At 42.9% G+C, this 25,305-nt stretch overlaps 1 protein-coding gene across 11 annotated transcripts in view; it reads left to right on the forward strand.

Moving 5' to 3' along the window:
* Nucleotides 1–13,611, forward strand: part of BPNT2 (3'(2'), 5'-bisphosphate nucleotidase 2) — a 36,576-nt gene extending 22,965 nt beyond the window's left edge. For 2 of the 11 annotated variants that reach the window (XM_086695634.1, XM_086695632.1), the window contains 2 exons: nucleotides 5,893–6,054; nucleotides 7,532–13,611. In XM_086695634.1, coding sequence (XP_086551760.1) covers nucleotides 5,893–6,054; nucleotides 7,532–7,803 — 434 coding nt within the window. In that variant the 3' untranslated portion in view covers nucleotides 7,804–13,611. The remainder of the gene's footprint in view (nucleotides 1–5,892; nucleotides 6,055–7,531) is intronic. The other 9 variants (XR_015246829.1, XR_015246834.1, XR_015246833.1 and 6 more) reach the window with 9 other exon arrangements.
* The last annotated feature ends 11,694 nt before the right edge of the window (nucleotides 13,612–25,305 follow it).

Consider the following 25,305-nt stretch of genomic DNA (forward strand, 5'->3'; position numbering starts at 1 on the left):
GTGCGGGTTGACCTGCTATTCCTGGATTGAAGCTTTGTTTGGCTTGTGTCCTCTTTTTGGACTGTTATTTTCAGATTCAGCCTGTGTATTGATGTTGGCAGAGTACCAACTGTCAAGTATTAAATGTTTACCAGAATTTAGCTACACTTGACTCTAATGGGAGCTAGATAGTATTGTTATTGGCAGTAGTCAGAGCCAAACTGATCCAAATCTGTATCATACTTAGCTAGAAGAATTCATTGCCTTTGAAATTCTTAGAAGCAACAGATACTTCAATAGTATTTTAACAGAGTAATGTATAAATGTGTAAGTGTAGTGTATCCACGCAGGGGAAATTTGTAGCTGTTAGAAAGAAGTTACAATGTCTGAGGTCTGTGTTATCAAAGTACCAACCACTTTTTATCTCCCACTGGGCTTTTTTCTCTTTCTTTCTTTCTTTCTTTTTTTCTTCTCTTTTTTTTTTTTTAGCATGTCTTACAGATAGAATGAGTCCATTCTTTTAGCTGCTATTTTACCTTTTCATGATTACCTCTTCACCAACAATCATTTATTTAAGCACCTACTGAATTTTTAAAGTGCTTGAAATAATTTGTCTGTGTAAGTGTTATAAGAGAATGTATTGAGATTATGTAACATGAAGTATATTTTTAAAATATTAAATTAGTAATTCTTACCTAAATTGTTCTGATACTATCAACAAGAGATACTGTCTTTATTCTCTTAGACAATACTGACCTCTAGAGATGTAGCACTGTAAATTCACTTCTTAGTAGAACCATGGTTTTTGATCATTTCTAAAAAGAATTTAGAGAATTTTTTTGTTTTTTCTTTCTCGTTTTTTAACTTTTATGAATAATTTCAAACAAGCATAAATTGTACTGAATTTCCACATGCTCTTTCCTCTGGATTTAACAGTTGAACGTTTTTATGTTTGCTTCCTTTTTTTTTCATGTGCTTTAAAGAAAATTACAAGGATCATGACATTTTATCCCTATATACTTCACTGTGCATCTCTAAAAAGGACATGTTTCTACATAACAGTTCTGTTAATATAACATTGAAATTAGCATTTATTCCCTAATTGATCCAATACTCCTGTTTTCCCTGGTTGTTTCTTTTTACTTTCTTTTCTTTCATTTCATTTTATTTATTTTGAGAGAGAGAGAGTAAGAGTGTGTGCATGAGTAAGGGAGGTGCAGAGAGAGAGAGAGAGAGAGAGAGAGAGAGAATCCCAAGCAAGGTCCACACTGTCAGCACGGAGCCCTCTTCGGGGCTCAAACTGTGAGATCATGACCTGGGCTGAAAACAAGAGTCGGATGCTTAACCAACTGAGCCACCAAGGCACCCCTTCCCTCAATTGTTACTAAAGTGGATTTCACAACTGGTTACTTCAAACCAAGATCCAGTCTCATGACATGCATTTTTTTGTTGCTCTGTTAAGTTCTCTTAATCTAGAACAACCTCTAGTCCTGTTCTTCCCTGTGACATTACTTGTTGAGATCAAATTACTTGTTACATAATGTCCTGCTCTTTGGATTTCTCTGATTATTTGCTCGGGGTGTCCTTTAACTTGTTTATTTTTCATATTCTTTTTGTTCTAAAGTGCAAATTAGATCCAAAGCCTTGACTGGCTTAAGGTTAGCATTTTTGTCAATACGTTGTAGATACTCATCATGTACTTCCTGTTGCATCATTTTACATGACTTATGCTATCTCGTCTCATTACTAGTGATGCTAAGATGTTTAAAGTGGTCATGACTAGATCTGCTATAAATTATTTTTATTCTCTGGCTACCAGCAGGTAGTCTGGAGAAATACTTCGGCACCGTTTGAGATCAGGATTCCGTTAAGCCTTTCACAAAATAGTTTTAAGATCTATTAAAGCTGTGGGCCACCTGGGTGGCTCAGTTGGTTAAATGTCCAGCTTTGGCTCAGGTCATGATGTCACAGCTCATGAGTTCGAGCCCCATGTCAGGCTCTGTGCTGACAGCTCAGAGCCTGCTTCAGATTCTGTCTGTCTCTGTCTCTCTCTCTCTCTCTCTGCCCCTCCCCTGCTAACATCTCTGTCTCTCTCAAATATAAATAAACATTTTTTAAAAAAGATCTGTTAAAGATGTAAAATGGAATTTTCTAATTCTGTGTGTTTTTTCAAAAAACTGTTTTCAAAACTAAAATTCGTGTGTAGAGCAATTTCATCAACTGGAATTGTTGATCCTGAAATGTAGTTCCTACTAGAAAGACAAAATACATAGTTAACTTTTTTTTCTTTACCAATTTCTGAGTAAGGACTTTGGGTAAAAATGACCTCCAGTGGAAACACATGTTATTTTTTCCAGGAAGAGCAGGATTTTTCCTTTATTTTTTTAATATCCTTGACATCTCATGGATTTTTATGTATTCAGTGTGATTCAACCTACTTATTATTTTTAAGTTAAGTTTGTTCTTTTTGTTGCCTACTCTTTATTAAAATACCTTTGTATACAACTTTTTTGTTTAAATGCCATTCATTATGTAGTCCTTAGGTATCGTCCGTTGGGTCTCCCCTATGAGCAACAAAGAAATGAGCTTCCTTTAGCCTCCTTGACTACCATCCCATTTTGGTCAGTCGTAGCTTTTTTGACCTGTCTTTCTGCTCTTCAGCTCTTTAGATTTACATGGTATCCTTTGACTCTAACCAATCAACTGTGATTGGTTTACACACTTTGATTCTTACACACAAATCATTTACACGCTTTGATTCTTCCAAAACCTTTATTCCTGTCTTTGGTTTCCTCTTAAATCCCCAGTTAAATTTATTCAGTGCTGACCAACAGTGCTTTTGCTGAGTGTTCTTCAGTCCTCCTTCAGTTGGCTAAAGCTCATCCTCTAATGGATTACTTCAGAAGAGCTAGCACATAGCTGTCCTTCCTATTATCTGAGTTCTTAACGTGTTAAAAGCTCTTCCTGTAGCCTTGATACATGAAAGACTCCGCTACTTCCAAACTCTTTGGTTTAGCCCTCTATCCTTGGGTGCTCTAGCAAATTTCCATCAACTTGAGGGCTTACAACAACAGAAATTTATTTTCTCGCAGTTTTGGGGCCAGAAGTCTGATACCAAGTTGTTAGCAGTGCCGTGCTCCCTCTTGAAGACTTCCCTTGCCTCTTCTAGCTTCTGGTGGCGTGAGACATCCCTTGGTGCCCTGGTTTGTAGACCCATCACTCCATGCCTCCTCCTTCCCGTTCTCTCAGTCTGTGTTTTGTGTGTCCTGTTTTTGTAAGGACACCAGTCATTGAATTTAGGGCCTACTCTAATCCAGTGTGACCTTGACTTGAATTACATCTGCAAAGACCCTGTATCCAAATGAGGTCACATTCCAAAGGTTCGTAGCAGGCATGAATTTTAGTAGGACGCTGTCTTACCCCCGCTGCACTCTTTTCTCTTGGTTACTGGTAGAAAATATTGAACTGATTAATATCCGTGTGGGTGCATGCTGAATCCCGTTGGCAGCGAAGCCGATAATCCGATTTTCTTTCCTTTGTAAGGAGCTTGGTATTTTTGCCTGGAGTGCCAAGGAACTTTATCTTGAAAGTCTAATAATAGAACTCTAGATGTCAGATACAGAGTTGGCTTTCTGGGCAGATGTCTACACAGTGTGTCTCTCCGTGTGGACATTTCGGTTCTCTTTTCTTTCAGGCATGATCTTTTGGACCGTAATTTTACAACGGGTTCTATCTCATGGCTCCTGGTTCCCCTTTTCAGAGACCTGCTAATATGTATATACTGACTCTTCTTCCGCTGACGTCTGTGTGTTGCCTTCTCTCTGGTCCCTTTAATCAGTTTTCTCGTTTTCACTTATCCTTTGCCATCCTCCTTGCCTGCTCTGATTTTGGGCCACGCTGTTGCCCTTCCGTATATCCCACCATCTAGGGCTAAGTCTTCAGCCATCTTGTGTTTCTGTTGTTGTTGTTGTTTTCAATTTCTTCCCCGCGTTACGCGAGGGCCCATTTCATTTACTATGTTCCTACTTCTCTACCTGTCCTCAGTTGTTGTTTCTTTGTTCCATGGTGTTCTTTTGGGTTTTTTTTCTTGTTTCTTTCTTTCTTTCTTTCTTTCTTTCTTTCTTTCTTTCTTTCTTTCTTTCTTTTTTTCTTTCTTGTTCTCTAGAATATTGTGTTACCGTTTTATTCTGCGTGATCTGTGAGCATTTTCAAGTAGCCTGGAACGTTTCGACCTTCATTCGTTGTGTTTTCTTCTTCTGGTTTCAGCGGACTTTGCAGTAGTCCATGTTTCTCATTCCCATTTGGGCCGCCGCACGGCCATTGCGGAGTTGTGGGAAGGTGTTTGGGTGGTTCTCAGCCCAGGAGCTTTCGTCTCCTTTAGGGTGAGGAAGACATTATCTTTGTTAGCAGGCATCTTGTTTTGTTTCCACCCTTCTGCTTTCTTATTTCAGGAGGGCCCTTATCTCCAACTCCTTTTCTTTAGTTCTGTTTGCAGTCTCCCGTCTTTGTCTCTCGTGGAGACACTCATGGAGACGTGTCCCGATAGGTGTTGCGTGCCCTCAGGACTTCACTTGGGCTCTGTGTCTTCTCCTGGCCTCCTCTTGTCGCTGCTCTCTTGCCACATTTCAGGCCCGCTTTCGGGAGTTCTCATCTCAGATGGGACCTTTTCCCTCTGGGGAGAAATCCCGGCCGCTGTTCTCTGACTTCTCCCACCACCGAGAGTCCTCCAACCTCTTGGCATGTCCGGAGCTCCTGCCACAGTCCCCACCCTGGGATCAGCCGTGGCACTCATTCTGCTGACCTTCAGTGTTTACTTCTCTTCTTTCTCTGAAGTTTGCGTTTGTGACCAGTCTCCGTCTTCTACTGATTCCTTAGCCGTTGATGAAGGGTGTGCGTATTTGCCCTCCTTGTCGCTGTGTGTGGTTTTTAGAAAGAAGTGTGACGGGAGTCCGAGAGCCTGCCATCATCTTCGGGGAACTCAGAAACCCCGACTCTGCTCACTTTTTTGATGTTTTCCTGCAGCCGGGAGTAAGTGGTAATGCAGCTGCTGTCGTCCGGACAGCATGTAGCCATGCGGACTGTTTTTCCCCATGGTGAGTGACTGCTAGAGCACCAAGCTAATGGGGATGATTCTGAGTAAGTCCGTTCTCTTGTATAGCTTGGTAGTCACTGAGGAAAACTTGCAAGCCGAGAAAAACATTTCAAGCCATCTCGAGGGTCTCCTCACCTTCTTATAATTCCTGTTCTATTTCGAAATCTAGAGCATTTTTTTACGCTCTCCAACAAAGCAGATACGTAACCCTGACTCCCCCCTTGAGCTGCCTTATGTTTATAAAGCTCCCTTAGGAGACGGGTCCGATATGCGAATAATTAAAACTACGAACGTATCAGAAATAGAGGTAGTATAGGAGCAAAACCTGTTTTAAGTTGTTAATTATCCAGGGTAACTAGTTTTGCTGCTTATGTCCTAGGTGGTTACAGGTAGGGTTCCCCAGGAGCCAGACTTTTGACGTGGAGATGAGCATGCAGGATGTTTCCTGAAGAGTTATTTGTGTAGCGGAGGGGAAGACGCTGGCCGAGCTACAGGGAGATTGGGGTGCAATCCCAGTGAGCACTCAGCAGCTCACAAGGAGCTCTGGAACCTGGGCATCGTTAAGTCAAGTCTTAAGTAGCCACTGTCTCTGGTTGGGCAGGATCACACGGCCTTTTTTAACTTGGTCTTCATATTTGCCTATTAGTGTAAAAAAAATACTAAATATTACTCTGGTTCTCAGAAAAAAAAAATTTCCGTTTTGGAAAAAAAATACAAGCAATTCCGTGTAAAAGGATATTTTTCCAGTCAACCCTTTGTACGTTGAGTTTTAGTTTCAAAAAGCTTCAGTGCTGTTAATGGGTATTATATTTGCTTTTCAGCTTGGGCCATGGTAGATGGTGGGTCCAACGTGAAAGCCCGCACTTCCTACAACGAGAGGACCCCGAGGATCGTTGTGTCACGCTCCCATTCAGGAATGGTCAAGCAGGTTGCTCTTCAGACTTTTGGAAACCAGACCACCATTATCCCAGCTGGTGGTGCCGGTATGTTCCTACCCCCCTTGTGGCGCCGGTGCCCCGCGTCCCCAGCACGGTCAGGGCTTCTGTCAGGAGGAAGGATCGCTGGCCCTGTGCTCGGGAAGAAAAGGGAGGATAGAGCGCGTGCTCTCCCGACAGGCCTGGTGCCTACTTGGTAATGTCTGGGGTGGGATCTCAGTCACACATGCCTTCGTATGAGCCACGGTGTCAACAGTAGCGGCACGTCTCAGCCCGGTGACTCCTGCTCCTCGAACACTGAGGCGGCATCTTCACGTCAGTGGCATAAGTCATCACGCTGGGAGCTTCGCTGCAGGAGTATCTGTGAGGAGAGGGGAGATCCAGCACATTCTGATGCTTCGTGTGGCAGAACGATGCCAGGCGTCATCACGAGGGTCCCTACAGTGGCTGACCCGCGGGTCACTTTCGACACCTCTGAACTCTTCAGCCTTCGTGTCCGGGGCGAGCCCGAGTCTAGTGGCCACCCAGCTCGTCGCACGTTCTCTACCATTTTATTACCTGCGTTACTGATCCGGGGTCGGCTTACTCTCTCTGAAAGGCCAACTATAAATGTTTAAGGCTTTACGAGCCACATATGGACCCTCTTGGATGTCTGGGTTTCTGGCACCCTTTAAAAATACAGAAAACCATTCGTGGCCTTAGGGTTCTACAGAACCGGCACATGGCCTGGATGTGGCTCACAGGCCGTTTGCCTCCCCTTGTTTTGAGTGCCGTCGAATAGGACAGAAGTGTTTTAACTCTAATGAGTAACACGTTGTGGTCAGAAACGTGTGTTTGAAGACCTTTTCACCACAGTAATAAAGGAAAAAGTAATGATTAACTTTTAAGCCCAGTAATTTTAATTTAGTGATTATATATAGGTACCTTACTTAATATGACTTCATTGTTTTCTTATAAGCTCTCTGTTAGGCTGGTTAGGAAAGGTAAGGTTCAGAATACCTGGTGGGAATGGGATAAACCAGATTCTGGACCTGGTTTCATCTGTGTGTTTTATTATATTATTTTTTAAAAAACTTTGCCTCATTACAATAAGGGCTTCAGATTGTAGTGCTTGGTCTTTCAGATCCAGCGCTCGTGGGTATTTAGATGGATTTAGCTTCGGTGTAGTATTCCGTAGGAAATGAGACATAGTGTATGTATCATTCCATAGAAAACAACCACAAAGTAGATTTAAATTTAAAAAATTATAGACGTGTGTTTGGTTACACTTAAGAATAGCTTCGTAAGTTATTTTGCAGTATATTTTCTGCTCATTTAGGTTTAATGTCTGGCTGTTATTTGAAAAAAAAAAAAAATAAAAAGAACAAAACTATTTTTAGATAATTTTAGACTTAGCCCTTGCAAACACAGTCAAGAGAACTCCTTCACGTCCTGTGCCGTTACTTTTAACAATGTACTCTTAAACAGGAAGCTACTCTCTTTAAATCTTGGGAATCGTAACTTAAATTCTGTGTTCATCTTTTAGGTTATAAAGTCTTAGCACTCTTGGATGTACCCGATAAGAGTCAAGAAAAAGCTGATCTGTATATCCATGTGACATACATCAAAAAATGGGATATATGTGCTGGCAACGCCATCTTAAAAGCCCTTGGGGGGCATATGACTACCCTGAGTGGTGAAGAAATCAGTTACACTGGGTCCGACGGCATTGAAGGAGGGCTCCTTGCCAGCATCAGAATGAACCACCAAGCCCTGGTCAGAAAACTGCCAGATCTAGAGAAGACAGGACATAAATAAGCAAAGCTGATGACAGGTCACAGTTCTTCCCAAGTTGAGCGGTCCGCCGAAACGCCGGGGGCTTCAAAGCATCGGTGCAGACTATGCATGGTTAAGGCCATCCTGAACTTTCTGAAGTATTTATGAAGCATCAGAGACTTATTTTCCCTGTAATAGGATGGAAGATCAGGGAAAATGGGTTGCTTCGTGTCTCAAGTATTGTCTTTATTTTTGAGACGATTTTCGTACAGTTGTCAATACACAAGGCGCATATATATATATATGTATATATATATATTTGTGAATTAAAATCTGCAGCTGAGTACATTGTTCTGAGTCACCATTTTCACACAACATCACGAACCTTCACTGTTTGTTCGTACTTTCATATAGAATTGGGCTGAAGAAAGGATTGATTTTGTGTAGATTTAATAATTACTTTACAAGTGTATCTCATTGAAAATAAAGTTATTGGGGGTCTTTACCCCTAATGCAGATAGAAAGCACAAGCAGCCACACATTCGTTAATATGCAACAAATGCTCTATTTATCTGTTGCTGAATATTTCTTAAGGATTAAAATAGAAAAACCTGAAATTGTTTTCATTCTTTGAAATTTTAATAACAGGTTCACCAGCTAGTCGAGAATATAGCTGTTTGATGGTTGAGTTGTAATTGTAGTTTCCGTGTGTGTGTTTTGTTTTGTTCTGTTTTCTTTTGATACAGAACAGTGTATTTGTACCCCTGGGTTCAGCGTTTCTGCCATCTTCCTATTGATTTTCGTTTGCTCTGTGGACAGTGCATGGTTCCATCCTTTCCCTCCTGACCAACATTTAGTTTTAACTCATAAGGTCTGGATTAAGGTTTCAGGGTTAGCACTAGGATTTTGGTACATTTTCTCATTAGGGATAAATGATGCACTATAAGAATATAAATGATTCTACTAATTGACTCATTTGACAATTACATGGCTTAAGCTAGCTTTCGTTATTTTAAAAAACTTTGTTTTAGTACTTTTTAAACAATTTGCCAGGTTTGAATGTAGAGATTCTCTCCTTATCAAGAATGATTTCTGGTTGCTTTTACCGTTAATAAATGCACCTAACCTAAACTCTCAAGGTAGTAACTTTGAAGATACTTTGAAGTTTCCATTCAGATTAAAATAATGATGGTTAATGTTACTTTTTGATTAATTTTTAAAAATTCGGTGTGTGGAATCTGGTTGGAAGAAAGGCGGTTGAGTCTTCACTGAGTCACTATAATTAGCCCCTTACTTTGTGAACTGTCTTTCCTGGGGATGCCGGATTTCTCTCCGTGTGAGATCTGGAAACTTTATGTAAACAAATACCGTTATTTCATGTGACTTCGTATTTTATAACATTCTGATAAAGGGGGCGGGATGGCTTATTTTGTTTTCTTTAAAATAGCTTACCATTTATTTTCCTATCTTGGAGGTAAAATTGACCAAAGAATGGACATCCTCATCTGGTGGCATGTGCATACAACTTTAGGTCTGCGTTTTACACGGTCTCCAAAGCCCTTTACTTCCTCATTAGGGACTTGAATCCGGTAGGATGCACGTGTTTCTCCTCAATATCCAGCAGCTGGTCACCAGTCTGGGAGTGGAGTGGGCCTCAATAGGTGGGATTTTGTTCAATGAAAATTCATGCAACGTTTTGGTAGTCGGGACACTTGGTATTTAAACAGGACTTAGGGATTCAGAACAGAAAATCGGAGAGCTCACCTTCCTACTTGGCAATGAAATGAGAACACTTTTTCTCAGGAGGGATGGCAGAGGCTTGTATTATTTCCAGAGTCCATGGTAGAAGCGGTTAATTCTAATGTGTCAAATATGGGGAAACAGGACCGGCATACTAGGAACCGGCGTCTGATTGGGAGTTGTTGGTTGTTTTTGTTTTTGTTTTTTTTCAGCAATAGACGGAAACTTTCTAACTTCATGGAAATGAAACTAGTTCATATTAGCAAGCATGACTGCTTCGGTTTTATTTTTAATTTCATTAATCTGCATGTAGATAATGACTTATGAAGGGCTTGCGTGCAAAAATTAAGATATTGGCTGGCAGTTAAATGCATTATTTGTATAACTTATTGGGTAGAGGCTAATTACTAATGGTTTTTAGGTGCTTTCATAGAGAGTTCGTTTTCAAATTTTGCTTTTGTTTCCAAAAGTCAGTCTACATTACAGAACTAATAGAAGTACAAAGAACAGTGTTTATATTTATTTATGTGAGACATTGTGCCAGAACATACCAGTGAAACGCCATGAATAAGTAAGGCATGTAATATCTCCCAGAATTACAGAAATAAAATCACTTCTAAAATGTAGCACAATAATTAGAGTTTAACTTTTAGTGACCCTGAACCTCCCTGACTCCTGGCCTTCTCTTTCCTTTATCTTTACCCTCATTGAGAGCACAGTGTTCCCTTAAAATCTGAGTTTTACCCATCACATTTAGTAAAAACAGGGACGCCAGTAACCTCAGTACTTATCGGCCGTCCCCTTCCTCTGCCCTTGGTCTTTACCTTGTTCTCGATGCCCTCAGCCCTTTAATGTCCTTCGCTCTCTGCCCCTCTTTCTTGACCAGCACTCTTCCGCAACGCTCAACCCCTGAATTCTCTCATAGACCTACTTTTCTCCAGGTTGGCTGCTGAGATCTCCCGGTAGAACGGAGAGCTAGGTCAGTTCCCAAACAGGGAGACGAAGCCTTGTCAGAGTTCTGGTTGACCGTTACTTTTCAGAGACGTCTCAAAAAGGGAAGATCAGCTTCAAAACCACAAAGACCCGCCCTGACAAGGCTAATCCGGTGCTTCTGTCCCTACGGAGCATTTCTTCAGATCTGTTCTTGACAGAAGGAAAATGCAGTCAATACGAGAAGTAGGTATACAGGCCTGCTTAAGAAAACTTGCTTTTCCTGTTCGTTTTCACACTTCTGTCCCTATTGCAGCGGAGATTACGAGAGCCTGCGAGACGGATCATTTCTGTCCGGTATTCAGTTGCCGGGCAAAATTCTTTACCCCAATTTTAGTGGTTTTTCTTGATTTTAAATCCGCATTCAAGTGGATTATTTATGGCTGTATGATGAAGCTGAGAAGTGCTTTGGTTGATGTGGTTGAAGCAACAATTGTGCAAATTCCGTTTGCGGGGTGTGCCCTTGGAATATTGTGCAAATTGGGTCGGAAGAAGGGGGGGAGGGGCGGCGGCTAAGAAGAGAGTCCGGAAGAAGAACAAGCATCCAGGAGAGGGGAGAGGAGGGGAGGGAGGCCGCAAACATCTGCCCTCAGAGATGGGGAGCCCTGCCCTGGTCTCAGGTGCTCAGAAACTGGATCTTACTCGGGCTTGGAAGGTGAGAACTCTCTCTGATAGCCCAGCATAAGTAGAGAGAGCTGGGGTGCCCCTACGCCCTGTTCCCCAGAAAAGAAAACATCCAGCTTGCCTCTCCTTGGTAACACCTTGAAAATGGCCTTCTGGAGACAATCTTTGGCAGGTTAAAAATAGAAACCGCTTGGATCATTCTAGCTGCAGCTGTTTGCGTTGGCTAGGTGTTGACTGGTCCTGGATAGAAACGGCGATTTTGCGTTTTTGATCCGGGTTGAATTTAAGATGCATTATTTTCAGTATATGCCTACAAAACGTCTGTCTTGTAACTGTTGTGTAAAATAAACCTATTCTACGGTTTCATTTTTATCCTAAAAAAAAGTTGTGCCTTAACAATAGGGCATTGTATGTTAATAAGGGAAAACAAAATCTTTTTTTAATAGATGGGGAAAATAGGAACTTTTTGCCATTAAAATTTAAGTTCTTTTAACATTTTTAATATTAGAGTTGGGGAAAATTCATTAAAGTTAAATACAATTGATATAAAATTATTTTTGCATAATCTAGCATTTACAACTGAAGTGCGTTTTTATAAGAACTGGCATCTTGATGTATGTAGGTCTGAAATGATACTTCATCCTTTGGTTTTTTCATTTCAATTGATACAAGACCAGGGTAAGGTACGTTTTGGTTTTTATTTGACTTTTAAATCATTTCAGTGTGCTATTGTATCTGTTCTGCTAGTCCTCTGAGTTGCTTTGGTTTCTAAAAATTAGCTATTTGTTCGTGGTACCATATCAATAATTTATTGATGCTAAAAAAAAAAAAAAATACTGTGTGTCACGTGACTTAAACCAGAACAGTTCCTGGATTGAAGGGGGGAAGATGCGGGGCGGGGGGGGGGGGGGGGGGGGCTTCCGATTAGCAGTTACTAAGAGGACAAGAATTGAACTTTGTACTTCAAAAGAAGGTTTTGGCTTTATGAGGTGCTGTTTATGTGAGTTGTTTATTTTCATTTTATCAAAACCTGGCAGGTGTTAGCATTCCAATTTACTGTTGGTTTCTTTTTAAAAAAAATTTATTTTTAAAGTTGGATGGTGAATTAATTCTGTGGGAAAATGAGGTTTATAAGTAGTTTGTTGTTGTTGTTTTTTTGAGATAATACAAGCCAAACTTTTAGAAGTTAAAGCTGATGAAGAATATTAAAACGTTACATACTGTGTTTGTACATGTTCCCTAAAGTATTATAATTAAGGTAATTTGTGTAAATCACAAAAGCAGAAACTGTGATGTTTGATTAGTAGTACATTGCGTTAGAATTCCTCTTGGAGTATGTTCTATGCGTAGTAAGTTATTCAGGAGGGACGTGCTCATCCTGTATTTTTTTAAATAGGAAATACAGCATGCCAAAGTCCTTATTAGGTCGGTTTACCTACGGGGACTTCCATCTCTGTCCCCAGATTCTCTCTCGGTCATCATTTATGCTGAATTGAGGAGGTAACGTTTGAGGACTTTAATATCACGTGTAAAATATGGACTTCTACTTTCGTGTAACATGATGTCTTCCATTGGCAGGAACCAAAGCTAGTCGTAGAGTCTAACAAGAGACACCCTGTTCTGCCATGATGAACTGCGGTGCTCCTGATGGATTTTCCCCCCCATTTGATGATGTTACTTAAGCTACTAGAGGTGTATACACACGGGGTTGAGTTTACACTAAACTATGAAATGGTGTTTCCTGTTCATGTCCCTGCCTCTTCAAACTTTGCTTTCTTAATTGACTTGACTCCTGTGGATCTCTTCCTTGTAATAGGCTAACGTCGATGAGAAGGATTAAACTAAACATGCCCCTTCCCTTCGAATACCCCTTCCCTTTTGACACATTTAAACCTAAAGGGGAGCTAGTTCATTTGCTGTTGCCGAGACCTGCCTAGACCCCAGAGTTTTCTTTACTTGGCATGCTGTATCCTGCCTCACCCACACCGCCAAACTTCAGGGGGGTCCCGATTTTAATCTCTACTGAGAGGCAAACTCTCCTCCCTCCATGGCTTTAGAGCAGTTATTTTGTACCTCACCTGTAGCACTCATGGTTCTATGTGCTGTTGTAAACTTGTTAAGGACAGGGATTATGTCTTGGTGATTTTTGTATTTCCACCTCAGCCCCAGCAGCTAGCCCAGTGTCTTGAACAAATTAGGTGCTTAATGTATGTTGAACTGAACTGAATAAAGGGTTACTACTAGCATAAGCATTTCTCATGCCTCAGTTGTGTAAGCTGATTGTTTTGTTAACTGCAAATATTTATGATTATCACCCCACGCACTAAATTAGTTTTAAAAGTTTTGCTTTCTTTCCTTCAGATGCTACCCCATGGACGTTTATCTCTAGAAAATGTGATTGCTTCCAACGAAATGACTATCCCAAACTCTCTGCCCCTGGACATACGTTGCCAAACTGAAATTTGAATTTTCTGAATAAATTGGTGATGTCTGGAAGAGATGGTGTGCTGCACCTGCTTTTTTCCTCTCTTTGTTTTTAAACTAGGGTAACACACATCCACAAATTTACCGTTCTAACCATCTGTAAGTGCACAATTCAGTGTCATTAAATACATTCACAACATTGTACAACCTCCACCACTGTGCTTTTGAAGAAGCCGTTCATCATCCCAAGCAGAAACTACCCATTGAGTCACTCCCCATGTCCCCTTCCCCTCAGCCCCTGGAACCGTCTGTCCTGCTTTTTCTATGAGTGCATCTGCTTTTGAACGCTTAATTTTCCGGGATTCTCGGTCTTCTCACACCGGGTACAGAAAAGGCGTCTGTATGAAAAGGGGCGTACGAGGCCAACAGCCATAACGGAAGTGTAACTTGCATTCTCCGATAGATGTGTTTAATTAAGGTGGAGGGAGGATAGAAAAAGAGCAAAAGAAGCAAAGACAACAAAATTGTGGGAAGGCAGTGATAGAAATCACAATGAGAAAGATCTCCAAGGCTTTTGTACTCCTGGAGTCTTAGAGATGATACAAAGAAGTCATTAGCCTCATGTTATGAATTCGACGATTTCACATCCTTGACTTCTGTATCAGAAACATAGTGTTTGTTCATCTAAAAAATGAGAATTCTACATCCTAAGAAAAAAATTGGAATATAAGCCATTATTTTTAAAATTGTTTCTAAAATCTGAGCATTTTGAAAGCACAGAAACTTAAGGATAGTCGACACAATATTACATTAGGTTCAGGTGTACGAAACAGTGATTCTACAACCCTCTGCATAGTGCTGTGCTTCCCCACACGCATAGCTACTGTCACCATGTGTTGTTACAATACCCTTGACCGTGTTCTCTATGCTGTACTTTTTACCCTGGTGACTTAGCCCATAACTGGAAGCCTGTGCCCCCCACTCTCCTTCACTGTTTTGCCGATTCTCCCACCCCTCCTCCCCTCTGGCAATCACATTCGTTTTCTATGTCTACGAGTCTGTTTCTGCTTGTCTGTTTTTTAGATTCCACACGAAACCATATGGTATCCGTCTTTCGCCATCTGACTTATTTCACTTAACATGATGCATCCTAATTCCGTCCATGGTGTCACAGATGGCAAGATGTCATTCTTTTTTTATGGCTGAGTAATAGTCCGTTGTACCCACATCCCACATCTCCTTACTCCATTTATCTATCGATGACACTTAGGTTGCTTCCACATCTTGGCCATTGTAAAACGCTGCAATAAACAAAGGGGTGCATATATCTTTTTGAATTATTGTGTTCTTTTTCTTTGGGTAAATATTCAATAGTGGAATTACTGGCTTATATGGTATTTCTATTTTAAAATTTTTGAGGAATCTTCGTACCTTTTTCCACAATTGCACCAATCTGCATTCCCACCGACAATGCGCAAGGGTTCCTTTTTCTGCATATCCTCACAAACAGCTGTCACTTCTCCTTTTGATATTAGCCATTCTCATGGGTATAAAATGATACCTCATTTTGATTTGCATTTCCCTGGTCATTAGTGATGTTGAGCAGCTTTTCATGTGTCTGTTGACCATCTGTATGTCTTCTTTGTAATAAGTTTTCTTCAGTTCCTCTGCCCGTTTTTGTTTGTTTTTAAGAAACACTGAATGTTAGAGCTGGAAGGATCCTTTTTTAAATTCCAGTATAACACATACTGTATAACATACAGTGTTATGTTAGTTTCAGGCGTACAATATGGTGAATCACCACTTCCATACATCACCCGGTGCTCATCATGACAAGTGCCCTCCTTAATCCCCATCACCTGTTTCACCCATCCCCCCAACCCACCTCCCCTCTGGTCACCAGCAGTTTGTTCTCTATAGTTGAGAGTCTGTTTTTCACTTTGTGTCTTTTCTTTGTTCTTTTTTTCCCTTAAATTCCACCTATGAGTGAAATCTCATGGCATTTGTCTTTCTCTGACTGGCTTATATAGTGTTTATACCCTCTGGCTCCATCCATGTCATTGCAAATGGCAAGATTTAATTCTTTTTATTTTTATGGTTAAATAATATTCCATTGTGTGTGTGTATACTGTATCTTCTTTATCCATTCATCTATTGATGGACACTTGGATTGCTTCCATAATTTGGGTATTATAAGTAATGGTGCTATAAACATAGGGGGGCATGTATCCCTTTGAATTAGCGTTTTTGTATTTGGGGGGTAAATACCCAGTAGTGCAATTACTGGATCATAGGGTAGTTCTGTTTTTAACTTTTTGATGAAATTTCCATACTTTTTCCCACAGTGGCTAACCCAGTTTGCATTCCTACCCACAGTGCCAGAGGGTTCCTTTTTCTCCACATCCTCACCAACGCTTGTTGTTTCTTATGTTTTTGATTTTAGCCATTCTGACAGGTGTTCAGTGATATCTCATTGTAGTTTTGCCTTACGTTTCCCTGATGATGAGTGATGTTGACCATCTTTTCATGTGTCTGTTGGCCATCTGGATGTCTTCTTTGGAGAAATGTCTGTTCACGTCTTCTGCCTGTTTTTAATCAGATTATTTGGTTTTGGTTTTGTTTTGTTTTTGGTTTGAGTTGTATAAGTTCTTTATATATTTTGGATATTAACCTCTCATTGGATATATTATTTGCAAATATCTTCTTCCATTCAGCAGGTTGCCTTTTTATTTTGTTGGTTTCTTTGTGCAAAAGCTTTTTAGTTTGATGTAATCCCAATAGTTTTTTTGTTTGCTTTTGTTTCCCTTGCCTGAGGCGACAGAAGTAGAAAAATGTTGCTAAACCCAATGTCTAAGAGATTACTGCCTATATATTTTTTTCTAGGAGTTTTATGGTTTCAGGTCTCACATTTAGGTCTTTTGTTCACTTTGAGCATATTTTTGTGTATGGTGTAAGAAAGTTCAGTTCCATTCTTTTACATGTAGCTGTCCAGTTTTCCCAGCACCATTTGCAGAAGAGACTTTTTTCCCCATTGTGTATTCTTGCCTCCTTTGTCATAAATTAATTGACCATATAGTGTGGGTTTCTTTCTGGGCTTTCTATTCTGTTCCATTGATCTGTGTGTCTGTCTAGTGCCAATACCATACTGTTTTGATTGTTATAGCTTTGTGTAGCATACCTTGAAATCTGAGATCAGCACAGAAACATTTTTTAAATGTCTCAGCTCTTTAGTAACTTCAAAGATTATGTTCTTTCTCCCTTTTAACTCTTTTGGGAGGCTCTTCATAGGAATATCATTTCAGAGTTTCCAAAGCTCTTCAACGTGGATTCTAGTTTCCCCAGAAGAGGGGCCACCCTGTGAGTGTCAAATACCACCTGATATTTCAGAAATCATATATGGTTTTTTGTTTGTTTTGTTTTGTTTTGTTTTGTAATTTCTGAGACTTTTAACTAGTCTCATTCAGTTTGGAGCTCAAACGATGGAGAAAACGACAACAACAACAACAACAAAAACCATGATTCACAGTGAATGATGGAGTCCAGCACCTCCCATGGTCTCCATTTGCTCTCTGGAACTTCTGTCCCTTCCTCCCAGCCCGTGCAGTTTACCAGCCAGTCGTGCTTTGGGGATTCACACGAGAACATCAGGAAATGAAGGAGTTCATCTTGTTGGACAGCGGGCAGCATGGTTTCTCTCCCCAACAGGATTTCTGATCATGAAACAAGATTTCCACAGCTCTGGTGGGAGTTCTTCCCAGATAAGTGCTGGGTCAGATCTTATTTCACAGTAGGAATACAAACAGCACATTTGCGAAAGTTGTTCTTTCTGTGTTCAGTGAATTTAGTTCTCTAGGCTGGATTAAGATCTTTGGTTACATCAAATCTCCAACTGGCAGAAGACCAGAGCTCATTCTTCAAAGAGAACAGTGTCATGGAAAATATTTTTCAAAGTGGATGTAATTTTGCCTAAAGCAGCTGTTGGTAGGTAAGCAGTGGAGCGTCATGGGGCGGGAGGAAAATGATCTTTCTCGAATCCGCTTTTTACTCCCTGGAGAAGTGATACGACATTCTTCAGTGTGTCAAACGGTTGTTTTGGACGGCAAGCCAAATCCGTCCTGGAAACCTCAGTGGATTCAACATCTCGACAAAAGGAAACATTTAAAATTGTAAAGTATGTCAGACAACAAAAATGATCCTGCAACTCACAGCAAGAGCTGCATCTCCAGTAGTGATAAGGTCACGTCTCAGCCCTGGACCCCTGGAAAGTGACAGGGGTAGATGTGCTACACGAGTGGCCCCCGTTTAACGCAACAGTTCGGTCACTGAGCGGTGTCGGAGACAGGAGTTGGGAACTTCCAGAGATGAGTTCTGGTAGGGAAGTTCACTGCCCGGACTCTGGTGCAGCCCCGCCTACGTCTGAACACCCTTCTGCCTCTTAGTAGCTGCGTGATCTTGAGCAAGGGGCTCCGCTGTGAAGGGGCATCCCAGGAGTACGGTCCACAGGGCTGCGGCCACGATGAAATGAGATAAAATGCAGAACAGCCTTGAACAGCCACGCAGGCCCTGACGGATGCACACTGCTCCCTGCCGCCAACCTGCCTCCCCCCCACCCCGAGATTTTCTTACAATGGTCTGATCTGGAGGCCTCTGCGCCATGCTGTATTTACTTGGCAGGACTCTCTTGCTTTCAAGAGGCAAAAATGACCTTGAATTAAGCTGAGCGGAAGATGATTTACTGGCTCGAGTGTCTGAGAAAGACAAAGGGACGAGAAGGTGGACCATTGAGAAGATGTAGCCATTTCTCCCCACCCCCTCCTGGGCTCTATCTGCCGGCGTGTTGGGTTCATCCTCTCCTGTAGACTGACTTGTTCTACAAAATGGAGGACGTAGCTGTCTGTGAGCCAAGATCCACACACTCTTCCAGTAGGCCCCACATGCACACAACAGTCTTCTATGCTTTGCTGACTTTACAGGAAAGGACAGTGGTGGGATTGGTCGGAACGCACGCCCTCACCTATCCTAAACTCTCCGTCCAAGGGCCAAGGCAGGGTCTGTCAAGGAAAGGAAGAGGGACGCCTGGGTGGCTCAGTTGGTTAAGCGTCCGACTCTTGATTTCGGCTTAGGTCATGATCTCACGGTTCGTGAGATCAAGCCCCATGTCTGCCTCTGTGCTGACACTGAGGAGGCTGTGTGGGATTCTGTCTGTCTCTCTCTCTCTCTGTCAGCCCCTCCCCCACTCGCTCTTTCCCTGTCTCTCTCAAAATAAAAAAATAAAAACTTGAAAAAAAAAAAAAGAAGAAAGTTTGACAGTGGAAACCGTAGCTACCAAAATCTCATCAAGGATTCATCTGTGAGGATGAGGTAACCCTAACCCTAACCCTAACTGCCCTCAGCCTCAGTCAGTGCCCATCCGTGAAGGACAGTGGACGACTGCTGTCCCCTTAGGTTTCTCACCTGTTCTTTCCTGACTGGAGGCCCAGGTCTCAACAGCACCCCAGCTCTGCAGCAGTGGACTGTGTCCTCCACTGCCCGAAGCCTTATAGGCCACTTTCTTGGCACCTCGCTCTTCTGTGAGGTATTGGGCTGGGTAGAGGCTGGAGACCCACAGACTGGCCTGCACCCTTGTTTTCACGCTCAGAATTTATATCCCTGCCAAGATCCCTGATCCTTCTTCTTCTTCTGTGGATTTCCAGAATCAAGGCAAAAAAATCATTACTACTATGTTAGTCTGAGTAGCGCGTGGCTGGGCCCACTGCTGACGTGTAGGAGCCTGTGTGGCGCTCAGTGGACAAGGCAGAATGCAGGCGGAAAACAGTGAACACCCCAGGTTTGAGTGTGATGGGTGCCCAAAGGCCAGCGTCCCAGACTTTCTTATTTATCCCTAGTGTTGGCATGAGGGGTTGGCCTCATCCTGGCAAGAGGAGAATGTGAGGTCCCAAGTCCTCCTGTGGGCTTTCAATATGGCAGATGAACTCAGATGAAGGATTAGGAAAGATTGAGGTTGTGAAAAAATGAAGTCCTCCAGGTTTTTCAGAGCTAATAATTCTGCATCTAACAGGCAAAGTGCCAGCATGAAAGAGGCCTGTGAAATGGGTAACAGACTAGGGCAGAAATGCTCTTGTGTTGACTCCAGGCCTTCTAGAGGAGGATTTCAGTCCATGGTGAAGCACTGTGGGAACAGAGATGATATTAACGGTAAGACCCAATTACAAGAGTTAAAGGGAGCCAGAAACAGTCCTTTAGGCGTGAAGACATTTCAAATTTTATGTGCTTTCAATATACTAACATTTAGAAGTGATTTTAGGGGCGCCTGGGTGGCTCAGTCAGTTAAGCGTCCGACTTCGGCTCAGGGCATGATCTCGAGGTCCGTGAGTTCGAGCCCCGCGTCGGGCTCTGTGCTGACAGCTCAGAGCCTGGAGCCTGTTTCCGATTCTGTGTCTCCCTCTCTCTCTGACCCTCCCCCGTTCATGCTCTGTCTCTCTCTGTCTCAAAAATAAATAAATGTTAGAAAAAAATTTAGAAATGATTTTTAAAAAATGGCCTACGTCCTGAGAATTCTTTATTATAATGAGCAAATAAATTAAAACTTTGGTTATACATTTGTTTATTTAATATTCTTGACTTCTGTGTTAGCAATTTCTCAGGCTGTACAAATTCCAGGGAGGTACCCCTTATCCTCTGTTGCCTACCAATATTCTGTGCAGTTCCATGAACTCAGTTGTTTTATGCCGACCCGAACCCACAGTCCTGACTAGTTGGAGTCTTTGCCCTGACTCTTCTGGTTCAAGTGAATAAAATTACACCTGCATTAGTTTGCTCGTGCCATGGCAAAGTTCCACAGACTGGGTGTCTTCAACAGCAGAACTGTATTGTCTCACAGTCTGGAGGCGGGACGTCCAAAATCAATGTATCAACAGGGCTGGTGGTCCCTCTGGAGGGCTGTGAGGGAAAGTCTGCTCCTCAGCCCTCCCCTAGTGTCTGGTGTTTTTTGTTTCATTTTGTGTTTTGTGGGTTTTTTTCCCCCTGGCAATCTTTGATGTTCCTTGGCTTCTGGAACACCAGTCTGATCTCCACCTTCGTCACCTCTTGGCATTCTCCGTGTGTGTGCCTAAATGTCTCCTTTTTATAAGGACACCGGCCATATTGGATTAGGGGCCTACCCGGCTTCCAGATCACCTCATCATAACGAATTACGGCTGCCGAGACCTTATTTCCAAAGAAGGTCAGCAGTCTGAGATATTAGGGGTTAGGACTTCAACAGAGGAATTTTGGATGGGAGGCAATGCACCTCATAATAACACACCTAGGAAGAAATAAGGTAAGAATAAAAATGAAATAGAGATTAGGGAGAAGTACTTTACATCTACGTTAGTAGCATTTTTAGTGCCAGAGTTTTCCATGATTGTAATACTTGATGAGTTTTTTGTTGGCTTTTTAAGGAATTACAAGTATTTAAAAGCTGGTGCCTGGGTGGCGCAGGTGGCTAAGCAAATGACTCTTGGTTTCGGCTCAGGTCATGATCTCCAACCTGTGGGATGGAACCCAGCATTGGGCTCTGTGCTGACAGCTCAGCGCCTACGTTGGATTCTCTCTCTCCCTCTCTCTCTGCCATTTGCGCTCTCTCTCTCTCAAAATAAATAAATAAACTTAAAAAAAAAGTATTTAAAAGCATCTGACATATTTGACTTTTGAAAACTTGGTTTCACTTAGCGTTTAGATGCTCTGATCTACTCAATTTATCACGTTCACATACTTTGGTGTATTTTTTATACAGGTAAGATGGGCATATTGAGATGAGTATCATTTAATTTAAAAGGAGAAGATGAATATTAGACAAACAGTAGCGGGCGTCCCTCTCCACGAAGGAGGGCCCTGGAGATGCTCAAGAATCTGTTAGCAGGGGGTTGCCGCAAAGTATCCTGAAAGTCTCAACTGCCCCTGCCCATTTCTGCAGTGTCTCCGTAAGGACAAGAGCCACCCTGGGGAATTGATTGCCAGGCTGAGCATGGCGGGAGTTGGGGCTGGGAGGTGAGTTGGGAAGGACTTCGCGTACTTAGCTAAGACCGTTTTTCGAATGTCTTTTCACTGCGGAGTCTTGGGGTGAAAATAGTATCTTACATGTGAACTCAGTCTCTGAAGGCCGTAGCCACCCTTCTCCCCTGTCATTGGGGCCATGTGTCGCTGAGTATTGTCCCTGCATCCCTGAGCCACCCAGGGACCTCAGCTGGAAATATCTCAAGTGGTAGATTCGCGGGCTTAAGGTTTGGGCTTTGGGGCCCAGGGATTTGCATTCTAACACACTTCTAAGGATTTTTCTATACGCGCTAAAGTGTGAGACTTGCTTCTTTGCTTAATAAATGTTCTGGCACAAATTTGGCTTACTCCACGTTCGACTAAGAATCTGGGTTCAAATCCTAACTTTGTCCACTTGCCAGTTCCTTGCTCCGGGCACAGTACTCATGGGTGCCCCAGTGAAACTTCAGATGTTGTCGTGAGAATCAATGAAACAATGCACAGTAAGCCCTCCACGCAGGGCTCGGCCACTCTGAGTGCTCACTGGGGTGTTTATCACAGTTACGACCACCTTTGTCCTTGTTTCTACCAGGACTGTTCTTGTGGTGACTTCTGCTGGGTTGACCTAGGTGGGATGGCTCAGGACAATGAATCATCACCACTAAAGTGAAAAAAACAGAAAAAAACAAAACAAAACAAAACAACTTTCCTGTTTCTAGTCCCCCTGGAAGTTTCCTCACTGGCCCGGGGAAACCGATTGCAAACCATACCCTGCGGTTTGGATGCCCACCTTTGTCCCTTTCAGTCTGGGACTCACCTTCTAACCGTGGCCACTGTCTCCAACCTCACTCTTTCCCAGTTGGTGGATCTTGGTCTTTTCAGTTCTAGCCCAGTGGTTCTCACTCATTCAAGGCCCTATGAATCCCCCAGGGAATCTCGATAAAATGCAGACTCTGGGTGGGTGGGGGGGTGAGGTGAGCGGAGAGGCTGCAGTTGCAAAATGGCCCCAGGGGACTCTGCTGCTGGTACCGGAAGCACACGGAGAGACTCAAGGCTCAGGAAAATGGTATCCTTCTGGGTGGTTCCCTGGATCCCCCATAATATGTGTTGCTCCTGCCGCATAGCCCGTATCTTAAGCTGCATCACCCAGGGGACCCTGCTGCCTGGCCTCAGCTTCAGGGGCTCCAGAAAAAGGCTCCTGGGATTTCTAAACTTCAATTTTTTTGTTTTTTTTTTAACTGTTGACTTATTTTGAGAGAGAGACAGCATGTGTGGGAGCAGGGGAGAGGTAGAGAGAGGGGAACAGGGAACAGAGTCCAACGTGGGGCCTGGAACCCACGAACCGTGAGCTCTTGACCTGAGCCACAATCAAGAGTCTGACGCTCAACCGACTGAGCCACCCGGGGGGCCTCAGCTAAACTTACCTAAATAGATATTATTGTGGCCGTTATTGTATAAAGTAGAAGATCTGGAGAAATAAATGAACTTACTGTTGTCTTTCCCCTGAGTGTCGCATGAGCTAAAAAAAAAAAAAAAAAGATCCTTAAAAATGCTTCCCATTTTTACAGTTCTAGAGGGCCACTCACCGACTCTCAAAATCGAGAAGAAAAATAAAAGGAAAATTCCTCTAAGGATATTTTGAAATAGCTATTGGCTTCTTTGGGGCAGAAAAGGAGATCATGATATGGGTGATTTAAAATAAAAATAAATAAACCTCCTGACGTGCCTGCTTCCTCCTTGTGTTTTGGCTGTAACTCTGGTTTGTAGAGAGTGAAATATCAGGCTTTGCCACACAGGGGAAGCAGAGGATCACTCTTTCTACACTGACTAGAAAAAAAAAACCAAAGCAAAACCACACCAAAAAGGCCTGTTGTAGTTCGGGTCTGCATTTCAAAGTCTTGACGTGAGAATCGAAAATAACAGAGGGTATCTTGCCAGGAATGAAGCTCTTCTGCGGGTTGAAATTCCCAGGGATAAATTTCTAACTTGACCGTTTATTTGAAGACTTGCGTTTTAAGTCAACTTTGTTTTTAAGGGCAATGGCTGGTCTGGCCCTGCTTGTCCCGTGATGGGGCGGTGAAGCACGGAGGTGAGGGAGGGAGGTGGAGCACTGATTAATTTAATTCCAGTCCAGGATATCAGGAGGCCCATGGCTTCTAGCAAAATACAAGATGTTATCAATTCGGGGGAAGAAAAGAGACAGAAGCCTTTGGGGAAAGAAAATGGATTTGGACGACTGCTGTGTCTAAGAACCGAAGACAAAAGATAATCTTAAAGAATCACTTTCAGGGGCGCCTGGGTGGCGCAGTCGGTTAAGCGTCCGACTTCAGCCAGGTCACGATCTCGCGGTCCGTGAGTTCGAGCCCCGCGTCAGGCTCTGGGCTGATGGCTCAGAGCCTGGAGCCTGTTTCCGATTCTGTGTCTTCCTCTCTCTCTGCCCCTCCCCCGTTCATGCTCTGTCTCTCTCTGTCCCAAAAATAAATAAACGTTGAAAAAAAAAAAATTAAAAAAAAAAAAAAAGAATCACTTTCAGTGGGGGTGGAGGGGGGTGGGGTGGGTGGGGGAGGCGGGAGGGGGGGCGGGGGGCCTGGGTGACTCAGTCGGTTAAGCCTCTGACCCTTGATTTTGGCTCAGGTCATGATCTCAAGGTTCATGAGATCAAGCCCCACATCGGACTCTGAGCTGACAATTTGGAGCCTGCTTGGGATTCTCTCTCTCTCTCTGCCCCCCTCTCCTGCTCTCTCTCTGTCCTTCTCAAAATAAATGAACTTCAAAAAAAAAAAAAAAAAAAGAATCACTTTCAACAGAGAAACAACTTCACCTTGAAGAATCCTTTTGGACACATGTGGGTCATTTGAACTGAATCTAGAATGCCAGCTGTTCCAGAAGGTGATGGAGTTTTGTTGTGTTTTGTTTTTTTGGTACTATGAGGTTGGCCTTCGAAGGCATATAGTTTTGGACGTGCTCCTCCTGTTTTCTTTCTGTGCACACTGATGAAATCTTACATCAGAAGAGGGATCACTTGAGGCTCCATAAAACACATGCACGCAGGCTCAGCCTTCTGTCATTCAGCCCCAGCCTGGCCACCACACAGGAAAGGCTCCGCTTTCCAGGAAGGTGTGAGTTCTCACTACAGTCCCTCGTCTTTCCTTCAAGGCTGGAAGGTTGAAGACGAAGGAGAGTTTTTAAAGCAGATACTGGTCGGGGCGCCTGGGTGGCTCAGTCGGGTAAGCGTCCAGCTTTGGCTCAGGTCATGATCTCGTGGTCTGTGGGTTCGAGCCCCGCGTCGGGCTCTGGGCGGACAGCTCAGTGCCTGGAGCCTGCTTCCGATTCTGTGTCTCCCTCTCTCTGGCCCTTCCCTGCTCATGCTCTGTCTCACTCTCTCAAAAATAAATAAGCATTTAAAAAAAATTTAAAAAAAGGAAAAGAACTTCTTCCCTTCTGCCTCATTCTCCCTTGTAAGGAACTGGCACCTTTTCTTTCTACTTTCAAAATGCATCTTGAACCTGTTCGCCTCTGTCCGTCTCTCTCCCCACCACCAAGTCCTTACAACAATCTGACCTCAGGGCCTCGAATCCTAGAAGACTGCTCTCTCCGGCTGCCCCTTCCCCCATCGACCTTCCACCTAGAAGTCTAAGTGGCCCTTGGAAATGGAAATCCTATCAGATTCTGGGCCTACCTAAAACCCTCTAACTTAAGCCCCTTGCTCTCGTACTGCAAATCTCACCATGGCCTCTGGGGACTGTCCCTGGG

The sequence above is a fragment of the Puma concolor genome, chromosome F2, assembly GCF_028749965.1.
Source record: "Puma concolor isolate L17-30 chromosome F2, mPumCon1.1.hap2, whole genome shotgun sequence".
NCBI classification, from domain to species: Eukaryota; Metazoa; Chordata; class Mammalia; order Carnivora; family Felidae; genus Puma; species Puma concolor.